The following is a 16,239-nucleotide window of genomic DNA, read 5'->3' as shown; positions in this document are numbered from 1 at the left end:
ATCTCAATTCCGGTGGCGCTGTGTGCACCGCCAGCCCACACACCTCATTTCTCCTCCTGGGAGCACCTGCAGCTTTCCTCTCACGAGAAATGGTGCGTTCTCAGCCGGTTCCCTGCGTTACCACTGCCTTGGCAGGATTGCAGTTTTGACGGCTGCTGTGTCTCTTGTTTTGGCCCTAATGCCTCCTTTCAGATCTTTCCAGAGCGTACTTCATCAGACACCTCTAAAATATAAATGCATTCTTTTGTCTGTTAGGGGGTAGGGAGAGGGAGAGGGCCTGGCCCAATAAGTAGCAAGCATTCATTAAAAAAAAATCCTGGCACTCTTTTCACCTTTGATCATTAAATGTGTTCACATTTACTTGTGAAAAGTACAATAGGCCCTTCTGTATTTTCGAGACATTTTACAAAAAGCTTGCATAATTGGAGACGTTTTCCAACTGTTCCATGGAGATGAAGTTGGAAAACTTTTATCAAAGCCTTTGAAATTTTATGCCATGCTTGAGTTGGTGCAGAAAACCAACTTTTTTTGTTTTTGTTGACAAGGAAATGAAGTGTCAAGATGGCATCAGCACCACCACGGAGACTGTTTTGTAACAGAGAATAACGCCGGAGAGAACACTTAGTGCCACTGAAATGATTCCTTTTATATCAGATGTTAAATGATGCAAGTGCCATCCCCATGGCTGCTCTTTGTTGTCAGCCACATCCTTGAGTGGCATGGGGTTCTGGGTTTCCCACTGTAGGACGGAGCACATGCAGTCCAGGAGCAGCCCCAGATACTGAGACCTGGAGACATTTATAAAGAGGGCAATCCCAGCTCTAACAGCGCATCCTCGGGGGAATCCTGCTGCCCACCCACCAGGAACCCCAGAGGGTGACATCGCATCTGGGATGCACCAGCCACCTCCCCCGTCAGGCCTGCAGCCCTGTAAGCTCAGGGAGGATTTGTCGGCACCCCCAGAGCTGGTCTGTGTCTCGGAGGTGGGCTCCAATTGCCCCAGCTCACAGAGACTGATATCTACCACCAGAATGGCATTTTATTAATTAAAAAAAAATTTTTTTTAAACATCTTTATTGGAGTATAATTGCTTTACATTGGTGTGTTAGTTTCTGCTTTATAACAAAGTGAATCAGCTATGCATATACGTATATCCCCATATCTCCTCCCTCTCGCATCTCCCTCCCACCCTCCCTATCCCACCCCTCTAGGTAGTCACCAAGCACCAGGCTGATCTCGCTCTGCTGTGCGGCTGCTTCCCATTGGCTGTCTATTTTACATTTTATTAATTTAGAGCAAGGCTGAAATCCTCCCCTTAACCCTAGCAGTGCAGTCTCTTCCCGTAGGCAAAATAGCATGGGAGGCCCAGTTATAATCAGGAGGTTGCTTGCCGAGCATGAGACAGAGCAGAGGGACTAGTTTTCTTATCTGCTCTTTATTTTTCAACAGAAGTATAGTTGATTTACAATATTGTGTTAGTTTCAAGTATACAACATAGTGATTCAGTATTTTTGCAGATTATGCTCCATTATAAATTATTACAAGATATTGGGTATAATTCCCTGTGTTGTACAGTATATCCTTGTTACTTATGTATTTTATATATAGTGGTTGGCATCTGTTAATTCCATACCCCTAATTTGTCCCTTCTCCCTTCCCTCTCCCCTTTGATAACCACAAGTTTGTTTTCTATGTCTGTAAGTCTGTTTCTGTTTTGCATATACATTCATTGGTATTACTTTTTAGATTCCACATATAAGTGATATCATATAGTACTTGTCTTTCTCTGTCTGACTTACGTCACTGGGCATAACAGTCTTTAGGTCCATCCGTGTTGCTGCAGATGGCAGTATTCCTTCTTTTTTATGGCTGAGTAATATTCCTCTGTGTGTGTGTGTGTGTGTGTGTGTGTGTATCACATCTTCTTAATCCAGTTGTCTATTGATGGGCACTTGAGTTGCTTCCATGTCTTGGCTACTGTAAATAATCTTATCAGCTCTTAATGGCCTCTGGTACTGGAACTCTGATGGATTCTTCTCCAGTAGGGCCTCCTTGCCCAAGAAGATTGATACTTCATGTGCCTTTAATTCTACCTCTTTAATAGCTCTCCAGCCTGTCCACTTCTTTAGGCCACCATTGCCTCTCAGCTGGGTGGTAGCAACAGCTTTGACTTGGTCCCCCTGCCCGACTCTTGCCCCATTCTGGTCCATTCTCCACTACATCCAGAGGTGTATGTAGCCCAACAGCATCTACCCTTCTGAGGCCCCTTCATACATAGGATAAGGCTGTCCTCACCCTTTGTCACTGTCTCTGCCTCTTCCATTTCATCTGGCCAATGCCGCCTCAACTTTCTGTATGAGGTGCCCCCAGCCCTGCCCTGCCAGATTCTTCCTCAGCTTCCCTTGCTCCCAGTGCATTTGTAAGTGTCAACCTGTCTGAAGCCCCCCTAGACTCTCAGCTCCTTGAGCGCAGGGGAGGCCTGGCTCGGGTCTTAGCCTATAATAAATGCTTCATCAGTGTTTGTGGAATGAGTGGAGGATGAACCTCTGATGCAGGCTCCTTCCCTCGGTGGCCAACCAGCCCAGCTCATTTCTCTGTTTAGCACCCACTGTGCACCTGGCACAGAGCAGACCAGGTCCCACTTGGTGGAACTCCTGGGCACAGCCTCTGCGTGGTGTGTTCCCAGTGTCGGGCACACATCATGCAGCCTCCTGGTCCTTCGGTTTTGGGTCAGGTCATGCGTGTGACTCTGCTCTGACCCACATGCTGACTTTCCAGGCTCACCCAGCAGTCAGTTGCTCTCTTCCCAAGTGGCCCCCTGCTGTTCCCATCAGGTACCACCTTCACTTATAGGCAGGCGTGCTCTTCTTGGTCACTGGCCTTAGGATCTTCCCTTAGACCTGATTGACCAGGCAAAAGCAGAAGAGTGCCCTTCCTGCAGTCACCTGTCAGTTTGAGTGGCTTCCCAAACCAGGCCCTTTGCTTAATGGCCTTTCAAACTCAGAACGAAGCATCGGCAGCGTTGGGAAGATATCGGGATCAGATGCAGTCACAGCTCCGTGGCAGCCTGAGGGGCCAGCTTGGTTTGGGAGTACAGGTAGGTGGGCTCTCATGGGGAATGCAGGCCCCCACGACTCAGTAATGCTGGAGATCGCTCAGGTCACAGCCATGTAGTTCTTGAACTCATTTTGGAAAGCCAGAAGTTCAGGTGACATTCTGTGAAATTCATTAACTTAAAGACCATGATCAAATTGGGGGTGATGATGGCAGACGGTATTTAATACTGCCTCCAGCTTTTTTTCCCCACAGCAATATTATTCCCTAATACTATTTCAGTCTCATTTACCTCCTTGTGCTAAAATGCCAGTACTCAAAAATATGTCAAAAACTTATCAGAATATCAGGGTAGCTTTTAATTATGATAATTGTGTTGTTATAAAATATCCTTTTAAAGAGCACATCCCTCCTCAAACCACCATGGAGGTAACACCCAGCTTCCTTCCAGCAAGCTTAATGAATAATTCTGAATCATTGTGTGGGATGAATAAATGATTTAATAATGAGCATCAACAATCATCTCACATTGTGGCATTAATTTTCTAAACGGGATGAGGTAAATGAGGAGGAGGGCTGTTACTATACAATGGGCCACCATGTGTGTAGGGATGCGTTCTTTGAATCAAAGCCTCCAGCCTCCGAGCTCAGGTTTCCCTAGAAACAGATGCATTCTGTTTCTCCTTTTGAAGCTCAATGAAAAAACCTTCTCTGTATGATGCGAAAATGTTGTCAATAGCCAGTACAAATAAACAGTTATCGGGGCAGGACAGATGCACAGATGTGAAGCGGCACAGTTATTTTCCGTCTTCTTTGCTCTGCCTGAGGATAATCAATTTCATCACATCCACGGGATGTAGAAATTGGTTTTCCCCTTAATTCACCTGATACCTAGTTGGAGTTCCAAAGACAGTAGATAATGAAATCTTGGTCGAACCTCCTGGCCATTGTCTGTATCCCTCATGCCTTTTTCAGCAGAAGGTTAATATGTGACCCAGTTAATACAGATTTCAATTGAAAAACTCAATCTTAAAAAACAAAAGTCTGGCTCTTTAACTGACCCTGTTTCCCTTGATGTCTCGATACCTTTTCTTTTTTCCATTCTCAACATAGAGATTAGAACTGTGTAGTAGAAAGCCCAGAGTGAATTTGGCAATTATGAAAAATTCCAGTAAGTTGATCTTTCCTGTAAAAGCTAATGAGTAATTTCACAGAATTATAGTTTCACCTCTATTTATGCTTTTTAAAAAAAAACTAGAAAGAGATCTTAGCCCATATACCGTTATGGTTTTAGAATTTCAAAGTTTTAAAAAACAAAAAGGCCAGGTTTCCAGGGTCTACTTCACAGGAAGAATGAAACATCAAATCCTACTCTGACATCTAATATTGAGTTGTATTGAAATTCTTTGTTTCCATCCTGATTCCTCGAGGAAATGGAATCCCAGCTTTGTTCACCTCTATAAACCCAGCCCCTAGCCTAGACTATCACATAGTAGCCTCTCAATAAATAAATATGGAATTCAGTTAAACTTGATTCATATCTGCTAATCAGCAGAATCACAGGTAATGGCCATGTTACCTCTGGATTGGTATTTACCAGCTGACTTTTGGATGGGAAATGCATCACCTAGAGCAGGGGTCAGCAAACTTTCCCTGCAAAGGGTCAGACAGTGAACGTTTTGGGCTGTGGTCTCTGTAGCGACTGCTCAACTTGGCCTCTGTAGCATGAAAATAGCCACAAACGGTACGTAAGCAAGTGGGTGTGACTGGGTTCTGGTAAAACTTTACACTAACAGGTGGTGGGCCTGCAGGCCATAGTTTTCCCATCCTTGGCTTAAAGAGACGTTCCTGATACAGCGGGAGGCTCTTTCTCTCCCGTGAGACAACATGCACACGTCTAATTCCAGGCTGCTTCTGATGACCCCCCTGTCACAACTGCCGACTCACCGAAGGTCTGCCCAGAAGGGGCCCCGGGTTCCTCAGTGGAGAGCATGCCTGGGTGCAGCTCATCCCGCTGGAAGCCCATGTTGTGGTGAAGGTTGGAGGGCTCCTGGGGCACTGAAAATCAAACGCTTGGGTGTTTAACATGTGTTAGAAAAAAAACTATAGCTCATCAAGTGAAAGAAAAATAATAAATGACAGGTAGCATGGGTAGTGTGCGGGTAAGGCCGAACTTGTGATGGCGGTACAAGGGGTGCCATGCTCATGAGGGTGGGCTATAAGACCGTTTAAGGTCACAGGTCAGCGGGTGGGCTTGGCTTCAGACAGACCTGGATTCAAATCCTTTGGTGCTACTCCCCGGTGAAGCGGCTTCCTGTAATATGCTGAACATCTTTCTGCCTTAGTTTACTCACTTGTTAAAGGAGGGTACTCGTCCCAACCTCATAGTGCTGGTGTGAGAATCAAGTAAAGGGAGGCGTGTATAAGAGCACTTAGCCCCATGCCTGGGACGTGGCACGTGCTTGATGAAGGGTGGTTTGTCGTCACCTGGCCCTGGACCGTGGTGCGAGCCCACAGCTGGCAAGTTAGCTTTACCCGGGGTCTGGCTTCTTCCTTTCATGAGAGCAGCGCTTCTCACTCCTGGTGCTGCCCGGAGCAGGCAGCGTCTTCTTGGGAGGGTGTACGTGAGGGGGCACAAAGCACGGAGAGGCACGTCGAGTCTGGGGACGTGCCTGCAGTTTGCTAACATAACTTTATATATTGAAAAAGGGAGAGGAATTAGCAATTCTTTTTAGAATACAAACTAAGGAAGTGAAGCTAGACAAGAAACCTCCTGGCTTCTGGGCTACGCAGGAAGATAGACTGTGCCTCAGAGTCTGAGGTTTTTCGGGGTGAATGAGGAATGTACACTATTGTCAGTTTTGCCGAAAGGGGTATTAGTTTAAAAGGTTGGGAAACATTGAACTAGATGGAAAATTCCTATGGAACTTAGGGAGAGGATTTGACTCTGCATTTATTTTTTTAAAGCACACACCTCACCAATTAATGTGCTAATAAACACACTTTGGAATGCGTAATCTCATAGTCAGAGTTTTCTGAATCCAGCAAGTGGGTCCACAAGGCAGTGGCTGTCATCAGACAACACCCTTTGTTTGTTTGTTTCTTTGTTTGTTTTTGGCCACACAGCAATGTGGGAATCCTAGTTCCCTGACCAGGGATGGAACCCGCGCCCCCTGCAGTGGAAGCGCATAGGGACTGCCAGGGAAGTCCCAATGCTCTCTGTTTAAAACACACTAAAAAATCTATCTCATTGGTTCTTTTTTTAACTGACTTCCAAGTGAGAACTCAACAAACAGTCCTTTTTTTGAGCATCTGTATAATTCAGAGTTTCTGGGGGCATGTCAGCTTGAGGAATTTTACCCTCTTTAATTTACCTTTGGTCTTGAATTCATCTTCCAGGTTTGGTCTGCTGTATGTTTCAATCAGTTCACCATAAGACATCATGCTTTAGTCATTTTATGTCTGTGTTTCATTCACTGTAAACCAAGATAAAAGACCAACTACGGAAGCTACATCTGGTGCGAAGTGATGGATTACACTTCTCACTTTGGACGTATCCTTAACAGTTGGGCTAATTAAAGTTAAAATCAAGTCCTGATAGTAACTATTTATAAATTGGGAATCTGGCGTGTGTATCTGTGTGCTGCCTGTTCCCAAAGTTAAGTCAGCATTTATCCATTCAACAAATAGCCTGGGCCCTGTGCTGGGCAAGGGCAGCAATGCACAAAACAGAGTATTGTAGGTCACCCTCAAACTAAAAACGCAAAATCTTATTGAAAAATCCCACTGCAGCATTTCAAAAAGGAGCGACAAGTACATGGGAAACAGCAATGTCTGTTTAAGCGTGTGAAGTCATAATATTATATCTTTTCTTTCTAGGTCATGTTTTAAAAATAGCAATTAGTGTCATTTTCAAATGAGCGGTGGGATTCCTTTGTAAAATTGAAATATCCCTCGCTCAGCTAAACACTCTTTTTTTGTGTGTGTTTGTTTTTTCTCTTTTTTTTTTGTCTTTTTTTATACTGCATGTTCTTATTAGTCATCAGTTTTATACACATCAGTGTATACATGTCAGTCCCAATCGCCCAATTCATCACACCACCATCCCCACCCCACCGCAGTTTTCCCCCCTTGGTGTCCATACATTTGTTCTCTACATCTGTGTCTCAGCTTCTGCCCTGCAAACTGGTTCATCTGTACCATTTTTCTAGGCTCCACATACATGCATTAATATACGATATTTGTTTTTCTCTTTCTGACTTACTTCACTCTGTATGACAGTCTCTAGATCCATCCACGTCTCAACAAATGACTCAATTTCATTCCTTTTTATGGCTGAGTAATATTCCATTGTATATATGTACCACAACTTCTTTATCCATTCGTCTGTCGATGGGCATTTAGGTTGCTTCCATGACCTGGCTATTGTAAATAGTGCTGCAATGAACATTGGGGTGCATGTGTCTTTTTGAAGTATGGTTTTCTCTGGGTATATGCCCAGTAGTGGGATTGCTGGGTCGTATTGCTGGGATTGCTGGTTCTATTTTTAGTTTTTTAAGGAACCTCCATACTGTTCTCCATAGTGGCTGTATCAATTTACATTCCCACTAACAGTGCAAGAGGGTTCCCTTTTCTCCACACCCTCTCCAGCATTTGTTGTTTGTAGATTTTCTAATGATGCCCATTCTAACTGGTGTGAGGTGATAACCTCATTGTAGTTTTGATTTGCATTTCTCTAACGATTAGTGATGTTGAGCATCCTTTCATGTGTTTGTTGGCAATCTGTATATCTTCTTTGGAGAAATGTCTATTTAGGTCTTCTGCCCATTTTTGGATTGGGTTGTTTGCTTCTTTAATATTGAGCTGCATGAGCTGTTTATATATTTTGGAGATTAATCCTTTGTCCGTTGATTCCTTTGCAAGTATTTTCTCCCATCTGAGGGTTGTCTTTTCGTCTTGTTTATGGTTTCCTTTGCTGTGCAAAAGCTTTGAAGTTTCATTAGGTCCCATTGGTTTATTTTTGTTTTCATTTCCATTACTCTAGGAGGTGAATCAAAAAAGATCTTGCTATGATTTATGTCAGAGTGTTCTTCCCATGTTTTCCTCTAAGAGTTTTATAGTGTCCGGTCTTACATTTAGGTCTCGAATCCATTTTGAGTTTACTTTTGTGTATGGTGTTAGGGAATGTTCTGATTTCATTCTTTTACATGTAGCTGTCCAGTTTTCCCAGCACCACTTATTGAAGAGACTGTCTTTTCTCCATTGTATATCTTTGCCTCCTTTGTCATAGATTAGTTGGCCATAGGTGCGTGGGTTTATCTCTGGGCTTTCTATCTTGTTCCATTGATCTACGTTTCTGTTTTTGTGCCAGTACCATATTGTTTTGATTACTGTAGCTTTGTAGTATAGTCTGAGGTCAGGGAGTCTGATTCCTTCAGCTCCATTTTTTTCCCTCAAGATTGCTTTGGCTATTCGGGGTCTTTTTTGTCTCCATACAGATTTTAAGATGATTTGTTCTAGTTCCGTAAAAATGCCATTGGTAATTTGATAGGGATTGCATTGAATCTGTATGCTCTGGGTAGTATAGTCATTTTTACAATATTGTTTCTTCCAATTCAAGAACAAGGTATATCTCTCCAGCTGTTGGTATCATCTTCAATTTCTTTCATCAGTGGCTTATAGTTTTCTGCATACAGGTCTTTTGTTTCCCTAGGTAGGTTTATTCCTAGGTATTTTATTCTTTTTGTTGCAATGGTAAATGGGAGTGTTTCCATAATTTCTCTTTCAGATTTTTCATCATTAGTGAATAGGAGTGCAAGAGATTTCCATGCATTAATTTTGTATCCTGCTACTTTACGAAATTCATTGATTACCTCTAGGAGTTTTCTGGTGACATTTTTAGGATTCTCTATGTATAGTATCATGTCATCTGCAAACAGTGACAGTTTTACTTCTTCTTTTCCAACTTGTATTCCTTTTATTTCTTTTTCTTCTCTGATTGCCGTGGCTAGGACTTCCAAAACTATGTTGAATAATAGTGGTGAGAGTGGACATCCTTGTCTCGTTCCTGATCTTTGAGGAAATGCTTTCAGTTTTTCAACATTGAGAATGATGTTTGCTGTGGGTTTGTTGTATATGGCCTTTATTATGTTGAGGTAGGTTCCCTCTATGCCCACTTTCTGGAGAGTTTTTATCATAAATGGGTGTTGAATTTTGTCAAAAGCTTTTTCTGCATCTGCTGAGATCATCATATGGTTTTTATCCTTCAGTTTGTTAATATGGTGTATCACATTGATTGATATGCATATACTGAAGAATCCTTACATCCCTGGGATAAATCCCACTTGATCATGGTGTATGATCCTTTTAATGTGCTGTTGGATTCTGTTTGCTAGTATTTTGTTGAGGATTATTGCACCTATGTTCATCAGTGATATTAGTCTGTAATTTTCTTTTTTTATAGTATCTTTGTCTGGTTTTGGTGTCAGGGTGATGGTGGCCTCGTAGAATGAGTTTGGGAGTGTTCCTTCCTCTGCAATTTTTGGGAAGAGTTTGAGAAGGATGGATGTTAGCTCTTCTCTAAATGTTTGATAGAATTCACCTGTGAAGCCATCTGGTCCTGGATTTTTGTTTGTGGGAAGATCTTTAATCACAGTTTCAATTTCATTACTTTTGATTGGTCTGTTCATATATTCTGTTTCTTCCTGGTTCAGCCTTGGAAGGTTATACCTTTCTAAGAATTTGTCCATTTCTTCCAGGTTGTCCATTTTATTGGCATAGAGTTGCTTGTAGTAGTCTCTTAGGATGCATTGTATTTCTACGGTGTCTGTTGTAACTTCTCCTTTTTCATTTCTAATTTTATTGGTTTGAGTCCTCTCCCTCTTTTTCTTGATGAGTCTGGCTAATGGTGTACCAGTTTTGTTTATCTTCTCAAAGAACCAGCTTTTAGTTTTATTGATCTTTGCTATTGTTTTCTTTGTTTCTATTTCATTTATTTCTGCTCTGATCTTTATGATTTCTTTCCTTCTGCTAACTTTGGGTTTTGTTTGTTCTTCTTTCTCTAGTTCCTTTAGTTGTAAGGTTAGATTGTTTACTTGAGATTTTTCTTGTTTCTTGAGGTAGGCTCGTATAGCTATAAACTTCCCTCTTAGAACTGCTTTTGCTGCATCCCATAGGTTTTGGATCGTCGTGTTTTCATTATCATTTGTCTCTAGGTATTTTTTGATTTCCTCTTTGATTTCTTCAGTGATCTCTTGGTTATTTAGTCACATATTCTTTAGCCTCCATGTGTTTGTGTTTTTTACATTTTTTTCCCTGTAATTCATTTCTAATCTCATAGTGTTGTGGTCAGAAGAGATGCTTGGTATGATTTCAGTTTTCTTAAATTTTCTGAGGCTTGATTTGTGACCCAAGATGTGATCTACCCTGGAGAATGTTCCGTGCGCACTTGAGAAGAAAGTGTAATCTGCTGTTTTTGGATGCAGTGTTCTATAAATATCAATTAAATCTATCTGGTCTATTGTGTCATTTAAAGCTTCTGTTTATTTATTTTCATTTTGGATGATCTGTCCATTGGTGTAAATGAGGTGTTAATGTCCCCCACTATTACTGTATTACTGTTGATATCCTCTTTTATAGCTGTTAGCAGTTGCCTTATGTATTGAGGTGCTCCTATGTTGGGTGCACATGTATTTATAATTGTTATATCTTCTTCTTGGATTGATCCCTTGATCATTATGTAGTGCCCTTCCTTGTCTCTTGTAACAGTCTTTATTTTAAAGTCTATTTTATCTGATATGAGTATAGCTACTCCAGCTTTCTTTTCATTTCCATTTGCATGCAATATCTTTTTCTATCCCCTCACTTTCAGTCTGTATGTGTCCCTAGGTCTGAAATGGGTCTCTTGTAGACAGCATATATATGGGTCTTGTTTTTGTATCCATTCAGCGAGCCTGTGTCTTTTGGTTGGAGCATTTAATCCATTTATGTTTAAGGTAATTGTTTAAGAGAAGTTCCTTTAGCATTTGTTGTAGAGCTGGTTTGGTGGTGCTGAATTCTCTTAGCTTTTGCTTGTCTGTAAAGCTTTTGATTTCTCCATTGAATCTGAATGAGATCCTTGCCGGGTAGAGTAATGTTGGTTGTAGGTTCTTCCCTTTCTTCACTTTAAGTATATCATGCCACTCCCTTCTGGCTTGTAGAGTTTCTGCTGAGAAATCAGCTGTTAACCTTATGGGAGTTCCCTTGTATGTTATTTGTCATTTTTCCCTTGCTGCTTTCAATAATTTTCCTTTGTCTTTAATTTTTGCCAATTTGATTACTATGTGTCTCGGCATGTTCCTCCTTGGATTTATGCTGTATGGGACTCTCTGCGCTTCCTGGACTTGGGTGGCTATTTCCTTTCCCATGTTAGGGAAGTTTTCGACTATAATCTCTTCAGATATTTTCTCTGGTCCTTTCTCTCTTCTCCTTCTGGGACCCCTATAATGCGAATGTTGTTGGGTTTAATGTTGTCCCAGAGGTCTCTTAGGCTGCCTTCATTTCTTTTCATCCTTTTTGCTTTAGTCTGTTCCGCAGCAGTGAGTTCCACCCTTCTGTCTTCCAGGTCACTTATCCGTTCTTCTGCCTCAGTTATTCTGCTATTGATTCCTTCTAGTGTAGTTTTCATTTCAGTTATTGTATTGTTCATCTCTGTTTGTTTGTTCTTTAATTCTCCTAGGTCTTTGTTAAACATTTCTTGCATCTTCTCGACCTTTGCCTCCATTCTTTTTCCAAGGTCCTGGATCATCTTCACTATCATTATTCTGAATTCTTTTTCTGGAAGGTTGCCTATCTCCACTTCATTTAGTTGTTTTTCTGGGATTTTATCTTGTTCCTTCATCTGGTATATAGCCCTCTGCCTTTTCATCTTGTCTCTCTTTCTGTGAATGTGGTTTTTGTTCCACAGGCTGCAGGATCGTAGTTCTTCTTTCTTCTGCTGTCTGCCCTCTGGTGCTAAACACTCTTACTTCCTATACTAGTTCAAGTATTCTTTTATTTACTGGACTTGCCGTCACTTAAAAGGCACTTGCCCCTACGATGGTTAACACTGTACATGAAAATTTAGAATATTGCTACGTAAAATAAGCTGGAAATTGCTTTAGTTTTGTTTTACAATTTTACTTAACAGAAATGTTTGCATATTGATGACTCATTTGGAAGTAAAAGAACGGCACCCATTTGGGTAAAGCTTCCTATGTGCCCTGTCACCCTGGTCACAACCCAGGGTCCTGTGAGTACAGGTGTCTGCAGTCCGGGTGAGGAACCTGAGCACACAGCAGTGAGAAACCTGAGTCCATTTCAGATTTAAATTACAGACACACGAGAGGAAGGAAAAGAACTTCTCTTATATGTCTCCTATACGCAAGGCCCTCCCCTACGCACTGGTGGAAGTGCAGGTGAGGAGTCCCTGCAGCACCGCTGCCTAGGTGGAAGGGGCCGAGTCCTGACCGGTGTGATGCTGCCTCAGCCACCAGCCTCCTGCCGGGCCACCTGCTGGGTGGGGCCTTGTGGTCCCTCTCCCTTGGGGGACTGTAACCTCACTTCCTAACCTCATTTCCTCCAGGATGCCACTGAAGGCACCTAATAGAGCAGTTTTTTTCTCCTGAAAAAGGCAGAAGATGAACAAGCTTATTGAGAGCCATGGCTAATATTCAGTTTTTTGTTTTGTTTTGTTTTATTAATTAATTTATTTATTTTTGGCTGTGTTGGGTCTTTGTTGCTGTGCGCGGGCCTTCTCTAGTTGCGGTGAGTGGGGGCTACTCCTCATTGCAGTGCGCGGGCTTCTCATTGCAGTGGTTTATCTTGTTTCAGAGCACGGGCTCTAGGCACACGGACTTCAGTCGTTGTGGCTCGTGGGCTCTAGAGCACAGGCTCAGTAGTTGTGGCACACGGGCTTAGTTGCTCCGCAGCATGTGGGATCTTCCGGACCAGGGCTCGAATCCGTGTCCCCCGCATTGGCAGGCGGATTCTTATCCACTGCACCACCAGGGAAGCCCAATATTCAGTTTTTTTATTCCTCACATTATTGTCAGCGGCTGCTCACGTTGTCACTGTAGCCTACACAGCGCCCCTCAAGGTGTTGGCGTTCTTGCCATTTTACTGACAAGCAAAGTCCTGGAGGCTGAATCACTTCTTCAGGTCACAAAGCTAGGAAGCAGGGATAGAATATCTCTGTTTTTTGTGCGCATCAGATAAGATAATCCAGTACCTTGACACAGTATCTGGTTCCTGTTAAGTGTTCAGTGATGATGGTGCTCTTAGTATTATCCATCTTACTATCATCGTTTTCATTATTATCATAAAAATATTTTAGGTGACTTAAGATCAGAGAAATTGATGTGTAAGGAACCTATTTTCTCCCTTGCACAAGTTCACACCTCTCACTCACTGCTGGTGGCTAGAGTGTTGCCGAAGTTGGAACCCAAGTCTTTCTGACACTGTTCCTTCTACTTCTCTGCCCACCACACCAGGGTCCCACGTCCCTGAGTCAGCCCCACCATGTGCCACCTGTGGGTGCTAAAGACCCCACGGTAACCAACTTCCTTGACTATCAGTTTTACTTTGTAAGCCATTTAAAACACAATTAACTTTACATTCACATACTAATAATATTTCCCACTTATTAAATACTATGCTACAGGTACTATTGCTCTGATTTTATAGATAAGGAAACTGAGGCACAGAGAGACACCTCAGCTTACCCAGCTTCACACAGCTCGGCTCCAGTCCCAGGGCTCTGGCTCTGACCCCTGGCCTGTTAATCATGCTTTCAGGGTAATGAGTAGAATGCACTTTGGGCAAGGTGAGAAGAGCCAGGCCAGCTTGTGTTGGGACGATTTCCACCTGCTTGCAAACCACTTCCTCTCTCTACCTGCGCTCCTTCATGGGCTGCCCCGGGGAAGGAGCTGGTCCAGCCAGCCATGGAGGCCTAGAATCACAACATCTGAAGGGGTCCTGCTGGGTGAGGGTCCAGGGAGTCCACTCAGGGTGTGGAATTCCTCTCTGGCCTCAGCAAGCAGCAATCTTTTTTCAGAGTAAGCCCCTCACCTCATCCTCTCATCTAGAGTGGGTGGACTGTGCCTTCTGCAGACAGAGATGCTGCTTGAAACAGGAAGGGATCTGTACACCCCGCCCTCCCCCCCCCCACCCCTCGCAGACTCTGACTGGCTCCCCTGGGATACAAGTGCAAGTGGGCTCCTATCAGAGGATTATGGGCACCAGAAAAAGCTTATTTTAAAAATGGCAGCTGTAGCTCATAGAAAATAGTGATAAAATAAAAATAAAGGTTGGTTTGAGATACTATCTTGAGAAAAGAGACAAATTATGGCAATCAGTTTATTTCAACTTGTATTTGATAAAATGTTGGTTGTTATTGCAAATATGCACCAACTCTTAGGATGAACAAAGAATGAATCAAGTGGGGATTTGGTTTCCTTGGCCTAAATTGTCTGAAATAATTGTTTGACAGCATCCTGCATTTGACATTGGCAATAGCATAATTGAGGGTCATTTTTATAAGAGAAAAAAATATTTTCAGGTTTCGTCAGTTTTCTCAAGGGTCTTTTTCTGAATCTATCAGTAGTCCAGTCATTGCCCTTCTCTGGAACGTGTTTGCGCATGAGTGTGTGTGTGTGTGTGTTCTGCCAGAGCCTTGTTTGTTAATGACTTCCCCTGTGATTCAGGCAGTTCCCTGGTGCCACTTTTCATTGGCTTTATATAAAGTCCTGTGTCTTTGTGGTTTAACAGAAAGCTTCCTCTGCCTGGTTGTGCAGGTTGGGGGGTGGGGTTTAGTAGGGGCTTGGTTTATAAGTAATCCATTCATTAATGTTTTCTTGTTACTAAGAAGTTCTCTTTTCATACAGCTAAGATCATAGCATTTTAGAAGCATAAGATTATGTCATACAGAGCATTATCTCGTGTCATTAAAAATATTCTCCAGACCACAGATGTTTTATACCATGTAGACATACCATGTTCATTGAACTCTTTTGCCACTATTGGACACTTAAGTTGTGTTTGATTTTTCTCTGTGATAAATACTACTTTTATGAAGTTCTTTGTGCACAAACAGGCCCAAATCTTAAAATAAGTACGCTTACATGTTTTTTATTTATGAAACGAATGCCTGAAATTGGTCATGGTAAGGCCAGGCGTGACCTGGAGTCACGTTTTGCTGAAGAGGTTCGACACTCTGACTGGAAGAGTTACGGAGCTCTTGACCCTGGCATCGCATACTGCTTATGGTCACGTTCATCTTTGCCTTTTGAACACATTGCACGTGTTCTCTGCATTTGGAAACTAGGGGAACAAAGATGAGTAAGCTTTGGTCTTACCCTCAAGAAGATCAATCCTAGCTTAAGCTTAAGCTCAATCCTAGGGGCAAAGTTGGGAGGGAACCAGAGAATTACAACCAATGTGGAAGCCTTAGAGTGGGTACTTCCTGACGCATGAGAGATTTGTTTTTAATATTTAAATTCCTCTCTCCATAAGTCACATTTAAAGATATGTATGTACTTTGCTTGCTACCTATTTGATAGGGGCGTGGTTTCCCTTAAGATTGTGTGAGTTGCATTGCATTTCCTTTCTCCTTCTTCCTTCATTGCCTGCCCCCGCCCCGCTTCCTTCCTTTACTTTAATTCATAACAACCTTTACTTCACGGCTGTGTCTTCATGAAGTTGCTCCATGAAATGTTTGCTTTGGGGGCACTCATTCAGTTAATCCAGTAGATTGGAGTTTGCCTACTGAGCCCGCGTATCATGGCAAAGAGTGCTGTCAAGGAAAAGAAACCTTTCTGTGTGATCGATACGTCAACGCCCAGAAGCATTGTGATTAGTGTCCCTGTTTCCTGTCTTCTGATCAAGGTTATAGGACAGCTGCTCTCAACCTTGTTGAAGCTACTGACCCTCTGGCCAAAGGTGCCCATTCCTTAGAGGTGAAGCCAGGTGCCTCTGGGACAGCAGGGGCTGGTCAAAGGGGACATGGGTTATAATTTTATACAAGTTATATAATTATAATTTTTTTTCTTAAAAACTGTAAAAGGAGATCTTACAAGATGTTAATATTTATTATTTGTGGGTGGTGAGAATATAAATGTTACAGTATTTGTTTTCCTCATCTGAATCTTCTAAGCTTCTCAAAAAATGAAA

At 42.4% G+C, this 16,239-nt stretch overlaps 1 protein-coding gene across 4 annotated transcripts in view; it reads left to right on the top strand.

The window, feature by feature from the left end:
* The window catches only part of CPPED1 (calcineurin like phosphoesterase domain containing 1), a 114,309-nt gene that overhangs the window by 75,602 nt on the left and 22,468 nt on the right, over positions 1 to 16,239 (top strand). Inside the window, exon 4 of one of the 4 annotated variants that reach the window (XM_029221825.1) lies at positions 546 to 1,068. The exons of the other annotated variants lie outside the window; for them this stretch is intronic. Within the exon in view, the coding sequence (XP_029077658.1) occupies positions 546 to 625 (80 nt within the window). The 3' untranslated portion in view covers positions 626 to 1,068. Of the gene's footprint in view, positions 1 to 545; positions 1,069 to 16,239 lie in introns of those variants that run through there. 4 annotated transcript variants of the gene reach the window in all.

Source organism: Monodon monoceros, unplaced genomic scaffold, assembly GCF_005190385.1.
Source record: "Monodon monoceros isolate NGI ecotype Baffin Bay Population unplaced genomic scaffold, NGI_Narwhal_1 Super_Scaffold_13, whole genome shotgun sequence".
Lineage (NCBI taxonomy): Eukaryota > Metazoa > Chordata > Mammalia > Artiodactyla > Monodontidae > Monodon > Monodon monoceros.
This window is presented reverse-complemented; position numbering and strand designations above follow the sequence as displayed.